Source organism: Lagenorhynchus albirostris, chromosome 11 (assembly GCF_949774975.1).
Source record: "Lagenorhynchus albirostris chromosome 11, mLagAlb1.1, whole genome shotgun sequence".
Taxonomy (NCBI): Eukaryota; Metazoa; Chordata; class Mammalia; order Artiodactyla; family Delphinidae; genus Lagenorhynchus; species Lagenorhynchus albirostris.
In genome coordinates, this window is record NC_083105.1 from 48,773,003 (window position 1) to 48,796,969 (window position 23,967).

The 23,967-nt window shown below is 38.8% G+C and overlaps 1 protein-coding gene across 1 annotated transcript in view; it reads right to left on the reverse strand.

Moving 5' to 3' along the window:
* Nucleotides 1-16,785: 16,785 nt before the first annotated feature.
* LOC132529199 (NADH dehydrogenase [ubiquinone] 1 beta subcomplex subunit 3-like) overlaps nucleotides 16,786-23,967 on the reverse strand; it is a 44,685-nt gene continuing 37,503 nt past the window's right edge. Inside the window, exon 3 of the mRNA XM_060165513.1 lies at nucleotides 16,786-17,125. Coding sequence (XP_060021496.1) covers nucleotides 16,786-17,125 — 340 coding nt within the window. The remainder of the gene's footprint in view (nucleotides 17,126-23,967) is intronic.

Consider the following 23,967-nt stretch of genomic DNA (forward strand, 5'->3'; position numbering starts at 1 on the left):
CCCTGGAATCAAGAGTGTGCTAACTCTGGAAGATTGCTGTGGGAAGGTGGTTATGGCGTGGACTACAGAGCCAGACGGTCCTGTGTGATTTGGGGCAGAGGCTTTTACCTCTCCTGGCCTCAGTTTCCTCCTTTGTAAAACGGGAATACAAGTAGTAACTAGTAGAGAAGCACTGAAACTTGTCAAGTGCCATGGCCGCCGTTCCTCTGCATTCTTTCTGTTCTCTTGTGGTGGTGATGCATCCAAAGCCAGCAGGTGATGAGTACTTGCTAAAGGAGTCCAGCAGTGTTATTTGGTTGAAAGGATGGACATAGACACAGAAAAGTTGTGTTTTGTTTTAACAAACATTGACATGAAGCTTACAACATTTCCAAAATATAAACTTATTTCATACCTTTAATGGTCAGACAAATGGCTTAGGGCCCCAGGTAGAGGTAATCACCAGGGGGACATGGCCAGGGTTCAAAACCTCACATGTCAGGCACTCCTGAGATGCCTAAGGGTCATTGCTACAAGGGTCAGAAAAGATGAGTCTGGAAAGACAGACTTTCTCTGAGAGGTAAGTAGGAGGCAGTGGATTTAATCATCTGGGATTGAGGAACTGGTGCCTTGGAGGCAGGAGGAAAACACTATTGAAGTCCACTGTTCCAGGAGCATCAGAAACAGGGCCTCACATGGCACAAAGCAGGAAGGTGGAGCGTTTGCGAACCCATTTGTCCAGCCCTGGCAGGTGGCTAATACCAGCTTCCCTTGTTACTTCAAAAGTATTAGAGCTTTAGTTAATGGGACTTAAGACAGTTGGCATGAAGAGTAAAACCAATGAAGAGAAAGAAAAAGCAAACCAAACTGGAAACCACAGTCTAATGACAGGGGCTAAGGAGGCAGAAGAGAAATGTCAGAGCAGGATGTGCTGCATTTCCACACTGTGCCCCTGAGAGCAGGAGCCTGGCTCCTTGTTTCTTCTGATGAATTGAACACCCCCACGTAAAGGAATATCACACCTTTCCAAACTCAAAAGAGGCTGCTTATTCCAACATCCCAGAGTAGCTGAAGGAGGCCTGCAAAACCCAGTAGGAAACAGGAAGGCAACAGCTTGCTCTTGCATTGGAATCTGGTGTATAATCCTTGTCTCTCTCTCTTAGAAACACTTCCTACCTGGTAGACTGAGCAGAGTGTGGCCAGCAGGGCAGGGAAGGGATGACTGTTAGCTCCGGGAAGATTGTACCATCTGTTTACCTTGTCACTTCAGCTGCATAGTACCAAGTGGTGGAGGGAACCACAGCCAAATGGGTGTCAGTTGTCTGGTCTGACTGTCCTCTTGACACCAGCACTCCTGGGTTCTCTCCACTAGAGCTTGTCTACTCATTAAATGGGAAGTAAATAATATAGACTATCATGGAGCAAAATCAAGGCTTCAGTGCCACTGCCAGTAAACTGTGGACCATAAACGTAACAGGTAACATTGGTCCTTGAATTAGCTGGAACATCATCTCAAGATCCATTCCATCACCCTTCTTTAAATCCACGCCATGTGAAATATGGTGTCTGTAGGAATGTCGCTCTCTCTGCATTTGCAGGTTATTTGGGAGGAGTTACAGTATGTACATGACAGTGAGAAATAGCGATGTTAGTTTCTGAGAGAGACCACAAGAGAAAGATTGCATTTATAGTGGTTGTTAAAAACTGCTGCAATTCTTAGTAATCAATTGCTGAATAATTGAACCACAACCCACATTTTTATTAACTAGGTCAAATTTAAGTTTGTGTTACTTGGCTTTTGGTAAAGTGGGCTGGTGTGGCAAAGAACCACCACAGAAGTGCTGCTAAACAGCAGACAATGGGACCATGGCATTTATGCTAAATGTGCCTCTAGTCATGACAGTTTTCTGTTGTTACTGTACTTTAGGAAGTAAGTAAATCAACTGAGTCAATATCATCTGGAAACTCTGAATCTGCAAGCACTATGCCCAAATTGATTGAGTCACTTAACCTTCCTTTGCCTCAGTTTCCTCATCTAAAAATGGGGGCATGATAATAAGATGTACTTCCTGGGGATGTTTTAAGGATTAAATTAGATAATACATCTAACACTTAACAGAGAACCAGGCACATAGTGAGGACCTAAATAAACAGTGGAGAAACCAAGAAGATGAGGCACACAAGGACATATTTTCCTCTTAGTTATTTTGATTAGGCATGTATTCCTCAAATTGGAATCTGAAAACCAGAAGAGCATGGATATATTCTTGTGGCTTAGTGGAAATTATTGTCAAAGGAGTCTGTATGTAAGTTCAAGAAATGCTAGATAAGGATCACTGTCTGCTTCTGATAGATAACTGCATTGATTAGTGTCCTCATACTGATCCAAACTTCGGAACTACTCTATAAATTAATCCTTTCAATTATACAGAATTCAGCTCATCTGTGATAGTATCACTTGACTCAGATGATAAGCACTACACAGCTCAGGTCCAATTCTGGACCTGCGTGCTCAGTGGGGTTCCTTAGGTATAGTGGTACAGATTTATATGTGGCAAAAGTTAAATCTAAAAATATCTCAAACTACCTGAATCAAAATATGTGAGAATCAGATTGTTATAAAGCTCAGCTTAGAGCTACACTGCCAACATTTTCAATCTCTTAATAGTTTAAGATTGCTTTCACTTTGTTCTTAAATTAGAGTAATTTTTCTCTCTGTGAACGTCAGATATTCTAATACCAAGACACCTAATTCTTAGCTCAGACCACATCACATATTGTGTCACCAGTGTGTCTCTATACACTGGATAAGATGATGATAAAGCCCCAGGGTATGGTGGAGCCACCAGGTGGAAGAAGACTGGATCTCAGAATGACCACCTAGAGGGGAGCTGCCCAAGTGCTTGACACTTGCCCAGGATCTCTTCCAAGAGCAAGAAGTCAACTTCTATTGTGTTAAGATTCTACTTTCTCAAACCTCCTCAATCCAGTATTCAGTTGGAATAATATATTTATTCTGTTACTGCTACATCTGATTTCTTAGCTCAAATAGCAGAACATCTTGCTTCCTTTTATTTCTAAAGCAATAATATAGTTAGAATAAAATATTTATGACTATTGACTAAGTGTCAGTTACTATTTTAATAATTTTAAATGTATTATCTCATTCCAGTCTCACAAGAATCTTGAGATGTAGGATTTTAAAATCCTCACTTAAAAGATGAGGAACCAAAAAGATTAAGGCATAGAGAGGGGAACTATTTTGCCTAAGATCAGACAGCTGTCCAGTGACTAAGTTCGGAATCTGGTTTATTTTGATCTGAAAGTTATAGTTCATCTGTGAATTTTCAACCATGTACCAGTTGTACATCGGAATCACATGGCATGCTCACAGCAGAGACATTCTTGTTCACTGAAATCCACTTCCTCTTCTTACTGGCCCAATAACTATACCATATTTTCCCCCCTTCCTTGTAGTTAGGGGTGGCGTTATAACAGAGTTCTCCTTAAAAGAATGAGAGCAAAAGGGAGAATCCATGCCACTTTTAGTCTGACCCGTTATAGCTTTCCACACGTGCTCCTCCATGCTATTTCTCCTTCCATCTGGTGGGAGCAAATACCAATGAAGCCACTCTGTATGGGGAGCCACAGATGGGAAGTCTTGGTTACTGAGTGACTGCATGAAGAGGAGTCTCCCCATCAACCTTACTCTGGAGCCATTTTTGTAGGCAAGAAATTAATTTCTACTGTGTTAATCTACTGATGTTTTGGAATCTGTTGTTTACTATAGCCTACCTTACTGTAACTAATACAGAGAAAAATACAGTTTCCTGGTCTGTACTCCAGACCTCCTAGGAGTCTGGAGGAAACCCAAGTTATCTATAATTTTTTAAAGTTCTCCCATGTGATTCTGATGTATCTGGTCTTTGACAACAATATACTTCATTCCACAACTGACTTTTCCCTTTAACTGGCTAAATCCTTCTAGTTGGGTATCTTAGGGAGAGGTTTTTCCATTTTCAGTTTTGCCGGAATTTTAAAAAATGTTATGGACCAGCAATTTTTATTTTTTCAGAAAAAGCTTCACTTATGTTTTGGTAATTAAAAAAAAAAATTCAATCCATTTGACCCAGGGAATTCAAGATGCATGTTGTCATGATCAGGATTCCAGCCTGTCTGTTCCTTCTCTCCCTCCCATCCATCCTTCCTTCCATCCATCCTATCTATCTATCTATCTATCTATCGCCTGTCTCTTCCATACATCTGTATATTCATCTATCTTTCTACCTATCAAAGCAGAATAGCTTTCCCCAAAATATTTTCCTTCAATTTTATTTTATAGATATAGAATTTTTGCACTGTGTAAGTCCTTGGAAATAACATGCAGCAATTACAACACAAGAGTTAAGCAGCTGTTCATGCATTTTAGTGATTACTTTGGAAGTGTGACTGATCTCCAGATCTTAGAGGGAGGGGGAACATCAAGAGATTTTGTACTTTAAAATTGAGATCCTGTTTTCTTACGTTATTTTATCCTTTAATGTTTTTTTCCTGAATGAAATTGATTATGGAATCTCAGCACGGTGATAAGTTTAATCTTTTTATCAAATGCCTTGAGTGTTCATAATAGAGTGACACCCGTATTTGTTAATAGGGTAAATGAAGAAAGCCTTCGATATATCTAGATCCATTGATAATTAGTAGGGAAGCATCATATAAGGATAGCGAATGTTTTATAGTGTGCTTACTGCATGCCAGGTGCCCTTTTAGGGACTTGGCATAAATTAAGTCCTTTAATCCTCAGGATAATCTTATGAGCTAAGCCCTATGTTTATCCTCATTTCATATGAGGACATTGAGGCATGGAAGCATGAAGGAACATGCCAAAAGTTACACAGCAAATAGGTGGTGATGTTGGGACATGAACCCATATAGCCTGGCTTTAGGCTCTGTACCTTTAACCATTATCCACACAGCCTATTTTAATAGGCATATGATTTTCCTTACCATTATATGGATATGTCAGTTTTATTGCTTCATAACAAATTACTACAGATTTCAGAGCTTAAAACAACACATTCTTCTTATCTCCCAGGTTCAGTGGTTCAGGAGTACAGATAGCTTAGCTGGGTCCTCTGCTTAGGGTGTCACAAAGCTACAGTCAAGGTATCAGCCAGGTCTGGAGTCTCATCTGAGTTTCAGATTCCTCTTACAAGCTCACATAATTGTTGGCAGAATTTATTTCCTTGTAGCAGTAGAATTTATTATGGCAACTTGCTCTGCAGAGCCAGAAAGAGACTCTCTTTCTGACCTCAGTGAAGTCTGAAATCCTCTTTTAAAGGGCTTCCAATTGGTTCAGTGAGAGTCACTGGAGATCATTTCCTTTTTGCTGAATTTGGCAACCAATTTAGGACCTTAATTACATCTGCAAAGTCCCTTTGCTCTCGACATGTAACGTTACCTAATCAAAGATGTAACCTAACACCAGGGGCAGAGATCATGGGGGTTATCTTAGAATTCTGCTCTGACATGGCACAATGGGTATGTCTGAACCCTTCTCCACGGGTGAAGGAGACGGATAAATACCATCATACTTATACAATGTGATGATATTTCCCTTAGGGCTTGACTCATCAACCTCAGCTTATAAAAATATCAAGGATTTATTTTAAAAACTTTTATACATAAAATTCTCCTTCTTTAACTCTTTTCTTTTTTAAAAAAACATTTATTATTTATTTTTTATTTACTTTTGGCTGTTTTGGTTCTTAGTTGCAGCACGTGGGATCTTCGTTGAGAAATGTGGGATCTTTCGTTGCGGCGTGCGGGCTTGTCATTGCTTCTCTCTAGTTGTGGCGCTCAGGCTCCGTGGTGCGTGGGCTCTATAGTTGTGGTGCGCGGGTTCCAGAGCACATGGGCTCTGTAGTTTGCGGCACGCAGGCTCTCTAGTTGAGGCTCGCGAGCTCAGTAGTTGTGGCACGTGGGCTTAGTTGCCCCGTGGCATGTGGGACCTTAGTTCCCTGACCAGGGATCGAACCTGTGTCCCCAGCATTGTAAGGTGGATTCTTTACCACTGGACCCCCAGGGAAGTCCCTTAATTCTTTTCTAGAAGTCTTCACACTAAAGAAAGGTTGATGGTGTAAATAAATTGCTTTTATGAAATTATTGTAAATTTACTCTGCTGGTTACTTTTGCAGGATATTTCTTAAAATCACCTAGTCACTTTAGTCATGAGATCAGTCACTGGGTGAAAATCAGACTCCATAGTGTGGCAAACCAAGATCCCTCCTACACTAACCAAACATTCCATGTTGTCCTCATCTCTTGTCACTGCCTTCTCCTCCCATCATTTTATTCCAAGTCCTTTTCATGCTTCTGGATCTCTGCACATGATGTACCTATATACAGTTGACATTTGAACAACATGGGTTTGAACTGCATGAGTCCACTTATATGTGGATTTTTAAAAAATAAATAATACTACAGCACTACATGATCTGGGATTGATTAAATCTGCGGATGTGGAACCATGGATGTGGAGGGCTGACTATAAAGTTATGCTTAGATTTTCAACTGCACTGAGGATAGGTGTTCCTAACCCCTCCATTGTTCAAGGGTCAGCTGTACCTGCTTAATTTCACTTGGAATACCCTTTATACCTCACTCCCATCCCCACAGCAGTCTGCTGGTAAATTGTGTTTCTGGGCTTCCCTGGTGGGCACAGTGGTGGAGAGTCCACCTGCCGATGCAGGGGACACGGGTTCGTGACCCGGTCCTGGAGGATCCCACATGCCGTGGAGTGGCTGGGCCCGTGACCCATGGCCGCCGAGCCTGCGTGTCCGGAGCCTGTGCTCCGCAACGGGAGAGGCCACGACAGTGAGAGGCCTGTGTGCTGCAAAAAAAAAAAAAAATTCTCTGTTTCTTCAAGACCTGGTTCAGGTGTCCTTTCCTTTGTGAAACATTCCCCAATTTCCAAGCAGAAAGAGTAGAAACTACAGAAAAAGGATTTGAGTTCTAGGTTCAGCTGGAAGGTAGAAATGAAGGATAATACTGATTTGAACCCTTTATGAAGAGCCCTGTCTCATTCTGGATTTAAGTATGTTGTAGAAAAAATACAAGAAAATAAAAGGGACTTAGGAAATCTAAGGTAAACATATAAATGTGGACTCCTAACATGTTCTATAACTAAAGAGGTTGAGCAATAAAATAATGTCAACTGTGTTCTCAGGGATTTCACTCTCTCTTTTGACACTGTCTCCACTATGAAAGGAAACTGAGCTCTGTGAAGACTAGATGAACATTTCATTCTTGTCTGAATGCAAGCATGCTTTAAAATACTAGGGGTAGAGCTGAAAGGACAACAGAGTGAGCTTTGAGATATTCCCAGTATCCAACTTGGAACCATTTGAGCATTAACTAATAATTATTCATAAACAAGTTGAGTTCATGATGCTATGAATTCATAATGATATTCAAAATGGGAAAAGGTAAAGTTCACAAAAGACATTGTAATACAAAAGAAAGTAGATATGCTTAATGTTTTATTAATTTTAAGAGAATGGTGGAGTTGACATATGTGAGTGTTCTGCCTTCTGTTGAGTATATGACCCTTTATAAAACATAGATATGTATTTTTCTTCATTTCTATGTGTAGGCAAGATAAAGAGAGTTGTGAGTAATCCCAGGAGTTCTGATAGAGTAAGAACTTATACCAAGAATAAAAAAGATGGTGACAGTAGTGGAGGAATATATGTGTAGAGAGTATATTGAAAGAAGATGGATTCACCACATTACTCACGAGTAAACTCAATCTCTCATCTTCCAGGAAACAGAACCTCTTGAATGATGGACCAGTTACCAAGAGAAGCTAACAAGGCATCATAGGTTCTAATAATGCTAATGAATCATGCAAAAATTAATTATAATAATGAAAGGACAAACAGTATGTCTTTCTGGCCAAGTAAACTTTTAAGAATGTTTCATTTCAGGAAAACATGCCTGATAGCCAAGCACAGAAACTGTGTAAAAGCTGTAGGCTCATTGAAAAGACCCATTGACTTAACAAGTGCCCTGTGACTCTAAAAAGAGAGAGGGAGGTAGGGATGGCAGAAAGATGGTCATTGGATTAAGTTTGAATCACTCTGGAGTTTCAACCAGACCCCAGGTCCTGATTAAGAATGAATTGATCAGTAACCTGGAATCTGCAGCCTTACCTGGTCTGAGATAGCATTTCTTTCTTTTTTTTTTTTTTTTTTTTTTTGCGGTACGTGGGCCTCTCACTGTTGTGGCCTCTCCCGTTGTGGAGCACAGGCTCCAGACGCGCAGGCTCAACGGCCATGGCTCACGGGCCTAGCCGCTCCGCGGCACGTGAGATCCTCCCGGACCGGGGCACGAACCCACGTCCCCTGCATCGGCAGGCGGACTCCCAACCACTGCGCCACCAGGGAAGCCCAGATAGCATTTCTTTTGTTGATGGTTATTGATGGTTAAAAGTTACTTTAACAGTGGGAAGGTATTAACTAATTAGAGAAGTATGAATAAATGAATAATTTATAATGTGCTAAACGAGGCTACAACCATTACAACTTTAACCATTGAAATAACTTATGTTCTACTTTTCCTATTCTACTTGTCTGCTTCTAATGTACAATATTATTTATTTATATTTTATTTATTTATTTAGTATATTGCTTATTATCTACCTCACTTTTTCAAACCCTTTCCATCCTTGTCAAATAGGAGCTCAAGGGTCATAGTCTACTTTTTAACCACTTTTTGAGGTGTGATTGACATACAGAAATTGATATACAGAAAACTTGATGTGTTTAGAGATAAGTATACCCCTGTGAAGCCATCCCCACAATCAGTGTCATAAACTTATCCATCATCTCCTAAACCTTCCTCCTGCCCCGTTTGTTTTGTTGTGGTTTTGTCTGTTTTGATCATCACTGCTATATCCAAGAACCCCAGATAATACCTGTCGTACAGTAGATGCTCACAACATATTTATTGAATGAATAAATAAATGTTATCTTTTTATGGTTTTTGTCTTTGTATAAGTTGTGTTTTTAAGGTTTTTGAATCATTTAGAAAAAGTTAACACATTAGACTTGTAATTATATGGAAAATTTAATGTTCAGCACCTTACTGTTTGAACCTAACACAGATTGGAAGACATTTCCAAAGAGAAAGAGGGTGCAGGGGGAGGATGGTTCTATGTGTGCGTGTGTCCATGGGTATGTGCGTGTGGACATGCACGAGCACATTTTCACATGCTGCTGTATGGCAAAGTTGGCAGGATTGTATGCTAGTGCAGATCTTCCAAGGGTGCAAGCCCTCTATGACATAGTTGCCCCCATGAAATTTCACTTCGTAGACTTTTTACCCAAATTGATTTTAAGAGGGAGACAGAGCTCTTTCTCTGGAGGGTAGGTCGAGGCATTAATAGCTCCATATTTTTGGGCTGAGGAAACTGAGACTTACACAAAATAGGAATGATATTTTTGGACTCTCTCCAGAAGCATCTTTCTTTTTGGATAAACTAGATTTTCTGTCTGCAACCTGCCCACTGCTATTGCTTTAGGGACTACAGAACACCACCTTAGAAAGGATATAAAAAGAGGACTTGTAAAGAGAATATAGAAAGAAGTCCTTACAAGCATTAAAAAGAAGTAAGGTGTTTACCCTTCCATGCCAGTGGACTGCAGAGGGAGAAAAGGAGGGGAATTAGGGAAGCAGGTTTTCAGTACAGGCATCCTGTCCAGAAAGTCCAAAGAAGAGTTCAGTTTTTTCCCTGATCAGTGCTTAGCACTCTGGGAGGAAAGGACCGTTTTGGAAGGCGCTTTGTCAACATGTGAGGTGATTGAGTAGTGACCTTGGCAGGTGGCCAGATGGATGAGGCGGAACTTTGACTCCTAGGGGTTTTTGAAAGTCCCTTATGCCTCAATGAATGGATGTGTTGGTGCTTAGGAGATCAGAAAACTGGCAGAGGCCTGAGGATGCACAAGGAGGCTGCAGTGTGAGAAGGCAAACAGAGGCAAATGGTCAGGACCAGAGTCTGTGTCAGTAAAATGATCCAAAGACCCACGTGGACTCAGTGACACACCGTCTTGGAGGGAACCAGATCATTTACAGAGAATCCGGAGGGCTCTGGAATGCCTTGCCCTTTCTGCCGTGTGATCACATCAGCCCCAGCCTCCCCATCTTTGGAAAGAGCAGGGGAAGAGAGAGGAAGCTGGAAAGATTCAGCATTTATCCAAAGAAAAATGCATCATGGACGAGTCCATTTTAAAAAGGAGTGACTTTAATATCTAACATTGGCAAGTTTAAAAGCCTATCTTCCACTCCCTGGTACTGAGTGAAATGAATGTTTATGAGGAAGAGTAGATCTATGATAGAAAATGAAGAAGCTACATTTTCTTCATATATCCAGGCAGTATTTGAAGTTTCTGTCTCTGCTACCTGTGGGACATATTCAAGCCCACCCAGGTGTGAGGGGTGTGACCTCAATTTCAATCGGGATCCCTAGGGTGGGGTGATTTCCAGTACTCCCCAGCCTCCTATTCTCAGATGTGAGCAAAGCCTGGCTGCCCTACATGCGCTCTCTCACCATTCCCCTGTGACCCATGATGTGCACTTGCTGATTGGAGTGAGGGAGGTGGCCCTGCGTTAGAGAGATGTTCACTGATCTGTATACAAATTGAACTCAAGACCTTGGCCTTATTGATTCTGGACTAGCTCATTCCTCATTTTCTAGATACGATTGCATTAACCAGACAATATTTTTCTCAAACATCACCAGGAGAGGAAACATCACAATTTATCACCACCAGCCTATTGTGGTGTTTAATTGAATGTTTAAACTAAATCAATAAGGTAATTAATAAATGTATGTAGGTGAGCACTTTTGAGAAAATGGTTGGGGATTTGATTCTTATAAAAAATGAGGGCTTCTCTGGTGGCGCAGTGGTTGAGAGTCCACCTGCCGATGCAGGGGACACCGGTTCGTGCCCCAGTCCGGGAAGATCCCACATGCTGCGGAATGGCTGGACCCGTGAGCCATGGCCCCTGAGCCTGTGCATCCGGAGCCTGTGCTCCGCAACAGGAGAGGCCACAACAGTGAGAGGCCCGCGTACCGCAAAAAAAAAAAAAAAAAAAATGATAGTTTTCCCCTCTTAACTTCTTCCTATCATCATTTGTACAGTATCTTCTTTGTTTTCTGAATGAATTCATTTCTGGAAGGTAGCTATCTAGATAGAGATTTCAAACCATAAAATTAGAGAATCTCGGAAGCACGTGAGCTTTGTTTGCCCTGTTTCTTAATTTCTTTTGCCCTCTAGTGGTAAAATCGGGGGACCTGCTGTATTTTCATTTGAACTTTCCAAAGCAAAACATTTTGTTCAAATAGAATACAGAAAGCATTCATCATAATTAGCTACTTATTGTAAATAAATATATTTTAAGGAACTAAGGTGCTTCAGCATAGTTTTTTTTTTTTAAGATAGTGTTAAATTTTTTAAAAAATATTTATTTATTTATGGCTATGTTGGGTCTTCGTTTCTGTGCGAGGACTTTCTCTAGTTGCAGCAAGCGGGGGCCACTCCTCATCGCGGTGCACGGGTCTCTCACTGTCGTGACCTCTCTTGTTGTGGAGCACAAGCTCCAGACGCGCAGGCTCAGTAGTGTGGCGCACGGGCCTCGTTGCTCCGCGGCATGTGGGATCTTCCCAGACCAGGGCTCGAACCCGTGTTCCCTGCATTGGCAGGCAGATTCTCAAACACTGCGCCACCAGGGAAGCCCAGCATAGTTTTTTTGATAGTAAGAATGTGAAGTAAATGTAGAGTAGTGAAGAATCTTGTAGTTGGCAAAATTGGCCTAACCTTTTCTAGAGCCTTTATCCTTTATTCTCCATTTCTCACACCTTCCTTTTTAAAATGAAAAGAAAACTTTATAACTGGACATGAGTACTTACTACATATGAGCCAAGTCTTCACTGCTACTAAATTACATGTAATAGCTTGGGCAGAAATGGAACTCCCTGAAATCTGTTGCCTAGAACAATATACACCATAAAAGTAGACTGTAAGACACTCAATATCCACTGGGGTCAAATTATCACTAGGAGTTAATTTACAGAAAAATTACATCATTACCTGGATCATACCTCTGAAAATATGAGCAATAGTTGGAAAATTAAAATAATGAGTCAGAGAGAGGGAACATACTGATCTGTGGGAGAATTTATATAAAGAATATATCTTTCCATGTACATATTTTAGCTTTTCATAAAGTAAAAAGTATATTTCACAGTTTTGTTTTGAGAAGAAAATATTCTTTTATTTGGAGAGGGTGTTAAGTTGTCCCTTTTAAAACTAACTTTTGTAACCGTATATGGCAGGGTTTTTAAATACCATTTCTTTCTTTTTAATAGTTTTAATTTTTTTAACTTTTTACTTTGAAATAATTTCAGGCTAGTAAAAAATTGAAAAAAAGTACAAAATATATATAGTATAAAATTCCCATATGCTCTTTACCCAATTTCCAAATGTTAACAACTTAACTACAGTACAATTTTCAAAATTAGGAAATTAACACTGATACTATACTATTAATTAATCTACAGACATTACTCAACTTTTACTAGTTATCTCTAATGCTCAATTTATGATCCAGGATCCAGATTATGTTTATATTTGTAATGATTATATTCATATTATACATATATGATAAGAATACCACAGAAGTGATATTGTGGGCTTCTCAGTACATCATATAGGGAGTCCATGATGTTGAGAGATCCTATTATTGGTGATGTTAACTTTAATCACTTGGTTTAGGTAGTGTCTGCTGGATTTTTCCATTTTTCCCTTCGTACTTAATTAGTACCTTATAGAGAGATACTTTAATACTATGTAAGCATCCTGTTTCTTATCCTGTATCGTCCCACTAATCGCCAATTGGTGATTTTTAAATTTCCATCTTTTTTTTGGACATTTATTAATTAGAATTCTGTAAAGATGAGAGCTTTCCCTTCTTTCCCATTTACTGGTTATTCAGTTATTTATGTATATCGGTATGGAGCATGGATATTTATTTTACTGTATATGTTATAATCCATTACTATCATTATTTACTTTGTTTTTCAAATTGGCCCAGATTTGACCATTGGGAGCCTCTTCCAGTTGACTTCTGTGTCCTTTCAACATGTGTCTGTTGTTGTTGTTATTATTTTTATTATTATTTTGAGCACTTCTTTTCTTTCTTGTATCTCAGGGTGTTCCAAGCTAATTTTATGCTTTTCCTGCCCTAGCCCTGGGATCAGTCATTTCTCCAAGAATCCTGTTTTCATTTTTTTAAATTAGAGAATGGTGTCTAGAAATCAAAATCTCTGTGTTTGCTGTATTCTTTGCTATTGGTATCATTAATTCTAGACCCTTTCAGCAAACAAAGCCAAAAAAATCTATGTATATGTAAACGTGCACACACATACACATCGTCTAAATCTATCTATCTATCTATCTGTCTGTCTGTCATCTGTCTATCATCTCTCTGTCATCTGTCATCACCATGAGTTCATGCATTTAATTCCAGTCTAACACCCCAGGGCTTATTCTAGCTGTCCTCTTTCCCTCATTTGTAACTCCTTTCTCTGACAGTAAGAAGTCTGCCTGTCATTATTCAAAGTTTATTTACTTATTTGCACAATCCCAAAACGTACATGAATTAGTTTCAGAATTACCAACCCATGCCATTCTAGGGAAGTGGAGGAACTTACTAACCTAGTATCTGATGTTTGTGTACATTTCTTTTCGTCTTTAGTCTTGGTCTCAAAACACTGTTTTTCGAACTTATTTAGATTTGTTCTTTTCTTTCCCACACCCTTCAGTGTAGTTTGTAATAGAGTTAGGCTCATTTGTTATTGTTTGTATTGTAGTTTGGCTTCTCCTGTCATCCTGCTTGACTTGAATCATGTATTTCTATTTTTGGGTCTGTGAAACATTATCATGGTTTCTGAAAGAACAGTACAGAGTGCTACACCCAGAGAACTGCTCCTTCCTCTGTCCCCGTCATGCTTCTACCTAATGCCTCTCTCCCTTATCCCTTATCTTATTAGTTCCTGGGTTATCCTTTCTGTGTTTCTTTTGGCACAAGTAAGCAGATAAATATATATATTTTATTTCTCTCTTTTCTTTCATGAAAGGTGGCACACAGTAGATACTCTTTTGCACTTTTGTGGGGGAGGGGTGTCTTTTTTAACTTAATGTATCCTGGAAAACAATCCATGTTAGTTCATAGAAACCTTTTTCTATTTTCTTCTCTTACAGCTGTGCACATGTACATAACTTATTTAACCACTCTCCTGTATTTAGATAATTACATTGTTTCCAGTAATTTGCAACAGCAGTGTTGCAATTAGTAACCCTGTGCAAATGTATTTTTGTACTATTGGAGTTGTATCTGGGTAAATTCCTACAAGTGGTCTTGCTGAGTTGGAAGGGAAGTGTTTATGTAATTTTCTTAGGTATTGCCAAATTTCCCTCCAAAAACACCATACCAGTTTGCGTTCCTACCAGCAATGTATGAGAGTGCCTGTTTCCCTACAGAATGTGTTGTCATACTTTTTTATTGTTGCCAATCTGATAGCAATATCTCAGTATAGTTTTAATTTGTATTTCTGTAATTATGAGTGAGGCTAAAAATCTTTTCCTAGCATTAAACGTCATTTTTATAACTCCTTTTGTGAATTGTCTGCTCGTCTTTTTCCCATTTTAATGGATTTTTAAAAATTCTTTTCGTCTCAGTTTTTAAGTTCTTTATATATAGATATTAGCAATATTAGTACTTTATCTACAGTTTGATCTATGTTGCAAACATTTTTCCAAGTTTGTTAGTTGTCTTTTTTTTTTTTTTTTTTTTGCGGTACACGGGCCTCTCACTGTTGTGGCCTCTCCCGTTGCGGAGCACAGGCTCCGGGCGCGCAGGCTCAGCGGCCATGGCTCACGGGCCCAGCCGCTCCGCGGCATGTGGGATCTTCCCGGACCGGGGCATGAACCTGTGTCCCCTGCATTGACAGGCAGACTCTCAACCACTGCACCACCAGGGAAACCCTGTTAGTTGTCTTTGACTTTATATTTTATCATGCAGAAAAACATTTATTTTGTATAGCCATTTATCAATTTGTTTTAGTTGCCTCTGAATATTGGGTCATAGGAAATCGTTTTCTATACTGAGGTTAAAGAGGAATTCACCCATGTTTTCTTCTAGCACTTAAAAAAATGTTTTTTTAAAATTTTGGTCCCTATTGCATTTGGAGTTTATGCTTATGCATGGTGTGCAGTATAGATCTAAACTTATTTTATTCCAAATGGTTATCCTGCTGTCCCAGAACCATCTATTAAAATTACCATATTTTCCTAGTAATTTGTGATGCCACCTTATCATATACTAAATTTCCATATGTGCTTGGGTTTATTTCTGGGCTTTCTGATCTACTCTCTTTGCTTGTTTATTCATGCGTCAGTGTCACACTGTTTTAATTAGAGGACTTTATAGTATGTTTTATATCTGAACTAGTCCTTCCTCCTTGTCTTTCCTTTTTAATGAATTCTTGCATGTTTGTTTTTCCACATGATTTTTTATATCAACTTGTCTACCTTCATAAAAAAGCTTATTCATGTTTTTGTTGGGGTTGTGTTAAATTTTACATGAACTCAGAGAATTGACAATTTATGATATTGAGTCATTCTGTTAAAAAAACTGGGGTATCTTTCATTTTTTCAAGTCTCCTTTCATAGCTTTCAGGAAGGTTTTCCTCATAGAGTTTCTATACCTTTCATTTAAAGTTTATTCCAAAGTATTTAATCTTCTCTGTTATTATTGTAAATGAAGATTTTTGTATTATGTCTTATAACTAGTTATTATTCATATATATGTAAAATAATTTCAGCATGTGATGCTTTTATCCTGCTACCTTTAACTTATTTTATCATTTTAGTTAATGCCTTTTCTTGACTTGAACCGGATATAATTTTTTATCATGTTAAGTCTGAGATTTGGTTCATTTATTTATTTGTTAACCAGTTCTAATACAAGACAGACATAATTCTATTCCCATATTAAAATAAAGAAACTGAGACCAGAGATAAAGACAGATTTGCCGACGGTCACAGAGAGAGCAATGGGCAAAGCTGGCCTTTTAATCAAGATTCTGTGCTTTTAACCACTGCATAATATTCTCTCCTCAAGGGTGGACTCCCTGAGGGTCTCCATGTAGTTTCACTCAACTCTATGGACACAGAAGACTAAACAAGATTTTGTAACTATAAAATTCATAAAAGCTCAGCCCTGGTCTACCTTCCAGTATGTTCCCAGCATGCAACCAGTGTGATCTTTCAAAAATGAAAATAGTTTATGCCATTTCCCTTCCTTAAATCTTTCATTGGGTTGATGTTGGTCTCAGAATAGAGGCAGAACTCTTTCACATGACCTTTGCTTTACTCTCCACACTCAGCTTCACCCCATGCTTTCTACATTGGCACTATAGCCACAGTGAAGTACCTGAAGTACTTCATCCTCCTGCATCTCATTCAGACAGCATCTTCTCTCTGATGCGCTTCTTGATCCCTGTCCTTATATACCCCTTCCATGCCTTCTGTAGTGCCTTGTATTAACCTTTGCCACATTTTATTTTATTTTATTTTGCATGTTTTCTTATTTTTTTAAATCTTGCTAGTATTCTTTAGGGAACAAACGCACAGGTGAGTAGCTACAGTGAAGAAATCTTTTTATTAGAAAGTTAAGAAGACATTAAAAGATACTTCCAGGTATTATCTTCAGTGATGCCTCTTTTTGCCAGGACTCCAGGTAATATTCAGCCCCTACAGCTACCACAAGTGCAGCAAATCCCCATTTGAATCCTTTTAATAATACACCAACAAAGGAAACATTATTTGCAAAGCCACCTGTGTATCTCCAAGCTTCACTGCGGCCCCATGGATCCCTTAGCCCTTGTGCAGCCAGCTTCTCCTGGACAGTTTCTAATGGTGTCCCTTCTATCTTCTGTTGTTTATAATCTGGAAGTTCCATTTTACTATGACCATGTTCATGCCCATGTCCATGGGCCGGCCATGTTGTTGTTACTTGCTTTCTTCAGTTGATTCTTTTAAAATGCAGTATTATTGTGGTTAATACATATGGATCACATGAACTTTTTCTGACAGCAGTCTGACCTCTCAGGACACTCAAGATTCAACCCTCCAGCCAGAGCTGCCACATTGCATTTTAATCACTTATTTACTGACTGTCTTAAAAACTCTTGAGGGCACAGACTATGTCATTTAATAGATTCCAGACTGTACCATCCCTCAGATGGTGAGCACTTAATATATGTGTGTTGAGTGAGTGAAAAAATATTGTTTTCTTACTTTAAAAAAATTTAGAATATTTATGTATACTTTAGAATATTTTCTACTTTCCTGAATAGGCAATGATTTGCATATATCCTCAGGACTGTCAGCATCATGAGCTGTAGGCTGTCATGAACTCTTCAGGCTTTAAAGAGAAACCTCAAATCAGTTATCTAAGGGTTTTTTAAAAAAGAAAATAATAACTGACATTTTTTTCTTACCACTTTCTTCTCTGTATGGGAATGATTTGCAGTTGTCATTAGGATGAATAATTCCCAGCCTTTTATAAAATGCAAACCTGAAAATGTTCTTTGAAAATCTGACTGCGATTTCTAAAAGGCATCATTTTCTGTCAAAAACTTCGTCCCACTCTAGCAATCGATATTTTACAAGTATCAGATGTATTCTGTTAGACACTCTCCTAAGCATATTACATACAGATTGTTTATGAAGCAGATTCAATTTCACCATTTTACGAATGAAGAAACTGCGGCATACAGAAGTTATGTAACTTGCCCAAGGTACCTTAGACACAGCTAGTAATAAAAGGAACTTAGACTGACTTTCAGGGGAGCAGAATACAGAGTCCTTATTCTAAAATTGCCATAGACCATTTCCTTTATATTTCATCCTACTGCACCTCCTGGAATATGTAGCGTTGTTTGTGTGCTATATGTATGTCTGTTTTATCTCCCAAATAAGATCCTAAGATCTTTCTTCTGAGGGAGTGTCTTATCTCTTTAGCCTCCACAGTATCTAGCATAGTGCTATACACATTGTGTGATCACTTCATAAATATGTGCTCAAGTGCTTTGAAAATTTATTTAAATTCTCCCCCTGGTCTTAGGAAATTGTATATAGGGGTTTTAACAAGTTAGGATAAAGCATATATATATTTTTAAAACTCAACATTTGTTGATCTAAGAAATGAATTTATGATTGAAGCGATCCCAATGATATCACCCATCTACTGTCCTTTTTTCCTCCTACCAGGCTTCCAGGTGGATATAATGATGCTTTGATGGATACTGATGAACTGGGTGCCTTGTAGCCTATTTGCTCGGTACCAATACGGGTTAATACAGCATTCATTTAACTCATTCCCTTTCATAGCTTCCTCTCCTGAGGGCTGTGCCACTTCTCTGAGGGTAGGGTAGGAAGCTTGTTGTCACTGTATGAAGGTGTAACTGAGCTCTTCTTTAGCCTCAAGGACACTCTCAACTCAGCTGTGGACTCCAGCTCTCCTGTAATGATGACTACCTTCCCCAGCTGAAATGTCTCCCAGTGCTTGGGAGGTTAAAATATTCCCCCATGCCACAATGGGTTTTGGGAGGCCACGGTGGTACCAAGCATCAGCGCCAAGAAAATAATAACTTGATTACCAAGACCCTCTGTCCTTCATGCAAATAGACCCCAGCAGGCTACCAAACTTGCCTATACATGTCTGAATTTGCTGAATGTATGTTACAAAATATATCTGGAAAGTTACAATTCCACTGTTATTCTCTCAAACCAATGTTCAACTCAAGAAAGCAAAAAGGAAAATAATTGTGTTTATTAAATTTCTTCATCAAAGCTTTTATTATAAGATCAAGTCTTCCTAGGGGAATTCCCTGGTGGTCCAGGGGTTAGGACTTCATGCTTTCACTGCTGAGGCAGAGGTTCAATCCCTGGTTGGGGAACTAAGATTCCTCAAGATGTGCTGCAAGGCACCTCCCCACCCCAAAAAATCAAGTCTTCATAGAATTTTGTCATATTATCTTTTTTCCTAATAAATGCTTTTTGTTCTAATCATTTTGGATTACAGAAATAATACATGTTCATGTTCATGATAGAATTATTGAAAAGAACTATATTTTAAGTGTTTAATAATTCACAATATCTTCACTCAAAATACTTAATATTTTGGTATATTTTCTTTGTCTAGGTAATTACTTGGATAAAGAGATTTCAAAATGGAGACATAACTGCTATTGATATACATATATAGATCTATAGTTTATTTCCACTGACTGAACCTTATCTCATGAACATTTTTCAGATCACTTAAGATTCTTCAATGACCTTTTAAAAAGGCTCTATAATGTCACATAGCTACATAATGTTCCATTTAATGGTCTAACGAGGATATTTTGATGCTTTCACTGAGATGAACACCAGATTGCTCTTCCAAATCCTATCTGAATAAGAGAGGAAAGTACATTATGAACTGCATAAAGACAGGGAGATTTTCTAAAGAAATAAAGCAACCTTCATCTGCCCAATAAAATCCTGGAATTAAAAAATAAAGAAAAATAAATTCTTTTTTGTAAAATACCCCAGAACCTAGTTGCTTATTTGAGCTTTATCAAAGTGATTCAAGTCCAATGGAGTCCTATTTGTGTCTGAAACCCCTCACCACCGTACAAGGGAAGGAAAGTGACAAGAAGATACCTTTGTCAGATTTTCAGCTACTTCATTTTCTTAAGCCAAGCTGCAGATAACACAAATACAAACTTACATGCAGTATTTTAGCTGTGTGTGGTGCTTATCAATTGGTGGGAGGACAAAAGGGAAAGAAAATTAGAAAACCAAGAGATGTTTTCTGAACCTTAAAATTGGCACAGCGAGATTACCTCTACTTATGCAAATAATTTACCTTTTCTCTGTTACTGTGAGAAGCAAACATCTGCTTTGAGATATATTTACTCAGAGAAAAATGGTGACTAATTTTTCATCCAAAATATCATGAACTAAAAGGAATTAGATTAGTCCTAAAAGAAATGAGATGGGGGGGATATAGCAAGAGAAATAAAAGAAAAACTTCCCTTTCGTATTCTGCAAAATGGAGCATAACAACGCTTTTACAGCATGGAAATGCAAATAAAAATATTATATACAATTGTATACCTATCAAATCGAAAAGGCTTAAAATACTGAGTATAGCCAAGGATGTGGATAAATGGAAACTCTCTCAAACTGCTGAGTAAACACAGACCAGTTATGTAAGTTAGTTTTTGTTTGTTTTATTTTTTAACTTAATGAGATACACGTGATGATGAAACTTCAAGGTCAGAAGTCTTGCATCCTTTCTAAGACTCAGGAGAAAGATTCTGGAACACTGGTGTACAAGGGCAGGGCAATGGGAGCATTTATCTTCTGCACAGGTAGTAAGCGGGTGCATTGTCAGTAGAGAATGTAAAAACAGAAATATAACCAACTAAAAGGTAGTCCGCTTTCTTATTATCACCATGTGCCTACGTTTCTAAACAATAGTCCACCTTGAAAAAAAGTCTTTTGTTTGTCTAAGCTCTTTACAATTGCTGTGATTATTGCACATTTTTAAACTACTTTACTTAGCCTTTGATTATCATGTTTTCTACATGGAAGTTAATTCAGGGAATTTTCAGTTGTGCAGTCAATCCGCGGCAATCATGGACTCAGCTGTATTATATATCAGGGGATAATGGGATTGAAGGAGGTTTTCTAGAACAGGGTAGATTTCACCAAATTGGTAGATGAAACGAAGGTGCCAGTGGAAGGTGCCAGGGATGAAAGGAGAAAGTGTGTTATATAGTTAATGCATCAAAGTCTGTAGGCTTCTGTAGTTGTGGCTCCCTTTTGTTCTCGCTACATGACTTTTCTTGACTATTGGGACAATAACCCTTGTGATGCAAACAGAGACTTGTAAAGTGCTTGCACACAGGGGCTTGCTCTCTTTTGTGGCCCTTAGGGGGATCCTGCAATTGCTAACACATGAATAGGCCCAAACTAGACTTCTGGATGATGAGTGACACACGGCCTAGTCACTTTTATCACCTCACCTGACATCAGTCCAATTTACAGACCTGTGAGTAAGGCCATTCTAGACCATTCAGTCCCAGACAAGCCTCCAGCTGGTCACTGAGGTGTAAGTGAGTACACCTGAAATTAGCCCAACCTGGTTCATATGGGCAGAAACATCCAGCTTACCTTTAGACTTGTGAGCAATGATGTGTGATTATTGTTTTAAGACACTAAGTTTTGAGGTAGTTTGTTACACAGCAAAAACCAACTGATACAAGATCCTTTAGTGGGTGAGTGAGGATGGGATAGAAATCAGAGGTAGAAGGTAGACTAATCTATCCCTTAGATTAGTCCTGGATATAAGATAATATATACATAACTTGTTCAAATCCCCTGGCTTCCACACATGCACACACACACGCGTGCGGGCACACAAAGACACACACACACACACACACACACACTCTCCTTCCCCCACTTCCCTTCAGGGTCAGGGAAAAAATGCAGGCTCTGAACTGAGACCACCTAAATTTAAATCCTTGTTTTGTTCTTTACTGGCTGAATGATCTTGGGCACAGGTCTTATTCATATGTAAAATAGAGGTGATAGTATTTACCTCATAAAGTTGTTGAAAAGATTAAGTGATCTCATATATGTAAGGACCTAGCTCATAATAAACACCTCTTAAATGCTAGCTACATAGGTACCTTGGTGAAGATACAGCATAATTTGAGCTGAAGTGATCGGGAAAGTTAAGGGAGTATTTATCAGCTAACATCAAAATCCTCAAGAAATGCAGGATGCAAGATGCCATCAGAGAGTAAAAGAAAGAGCAACAAGAATTTGAGGATAAAGAGAATTAATGGTGGTGAGATTTTAAGAAGATGATTATAGAGGAATTTTTAAAAGTGTTTGAGTAACAATGATAGTCCAATTAAGGTTAAAAAGAACAAGTTTATGGGGGACACGCTCAGTACAGTTTTAATTTTCTACCACAGTGCTCAGTAGTTCAGGAGTAGAATTGGGGAGAACAAATAAAAGATTTGTTGGATGGCAGATAAATAGATGATGGCACCAGGGAAGTTAATATTAGAAATAGTTGGCCATGGGGCCTGAGTTGGCCTGAAGGCAAGAGAGAACATAAAGGAACTGATCGGCTGAGAGAATAGAATGGGGTCAAAGCACAAGAAACAGGAGTCATACAGACCTACTTGAAAGTAGGAAACTACAACTTTCTTAGTTGATGGATAGTATCGTTTTATCCTTAGTGACTTGCTTTTTTGCCTAGAGCCAACCATCTTATTATCATATGATTTTTGTAGAGCTTTCTTTCAGGAAGGCTTATTTTCTGAACTTCTGTAAGAGACACCAAATTTTAAAAGAGAGCTCGTGGTTCAAAATCCAGCCCATTATGGTGGCTCTCCTCTGAGGATGCTGTGCCTATTGGATCATCTGTCTCAGCTACTAAAACTTTTCTACAAGTAACCATTATTTTTTTTTAACATCTTTATTGGAGTATAATTGCTTTACAATGTTGTGTTAGTTTCTGCTTTATAGCAAAGTGAATCAGCTATACATATATATATATATACCCACATCTCCTCCCTCTTGCGTCTCTCTCCCACCCTCCCTATCCCACCCTTCTAGGTGGTCACAAAGCCCTGAGCTGATCTCCCTGTGCTATGCAGCTTCTTCCCACTAGCTATCTGTTTTACATTTGGTAGTGTATATATATCCATGCCACTCTCTCACTTCGTCCCAGCTTACTCTTCCCCCTCCCCGTGCCCTCAAGTCCATTCTCTACATCTGCATCTTTATTCTTCTCCTGCCCCTAGGTTCTTCATAACTATTTTTTTTTTAGATTCCATATATATGTGTTAGCATACGGTATTTGTTTTTCTCTTGCTGACTTACTTCACTCTGTATGACAGACTCTAGGTCCATCCACCTCACTACAGATAACTCAATTTCGTTTCTTTTTATGGCTGAGTAATATCCCATTGTATATATGTGCCACATCTTCTTTATCCATTCATCCGAAGATGGACACTTAGGTTACTTCCATGTCCTGGCTATTGTAAATAGAGCTGCAATGAACATTGTGGTACATGACTCTTTTTGAATTATGGTTTTCTCAGGGTATATGCCCAGTAGTGGGATTGCTGGGTCATATGGTAGTTCTATTTTTAGTTTTTTGAGGAACCTCCATACTGTTCTCCATAGTGGCTGTATCAATTTACATTCCCACCAACAGTGCAAGAGGGTTCCCTTTTCTCCACACCCTCCCCAGCATTTACTGTTTGTAGATTTTTTGGTGATTCCCATTCTGACTGGTGAGGTGATACCTCATTGTAGTTTTGATTTGCATTTCTCTAATGATTAGTCATGTTGAACATTGTTTCATGTTTTTGTTGGCAATTTGTATATCTTCTTTGGAGAAATGTCTATTTAGGTCTTCTGCCCATTTTTGGATTGGGTTGTTTGTTTTTTTGTTATTGAGCTGCATGAGCTGCTTGTAAATTTGGAGATTAATCCTTTGTCATTTCCTTCATTTGCAAATATTTTCTCCCATTCTGAGGGTTGTCTTTTCATCTTGTTTATGGTTTCCTTTGCTGTGCAAAAGCTTTGAAGTTTCATTAGGTCCCATTTGTTTATTTTTGTTTTTATTTCCATTTCTCTAGGAGGTAGGTCAAAAAGGGTCTTGCTGTGATTTATGTCATAGAGTGTTCTGCCTGTGTTTTCCTCTAAGAGTTTTATGATGTCTGGCCTTACATTTAGGTCTTTAATCCATTTTGAGTTTATTTTTGTGTATGGTGTG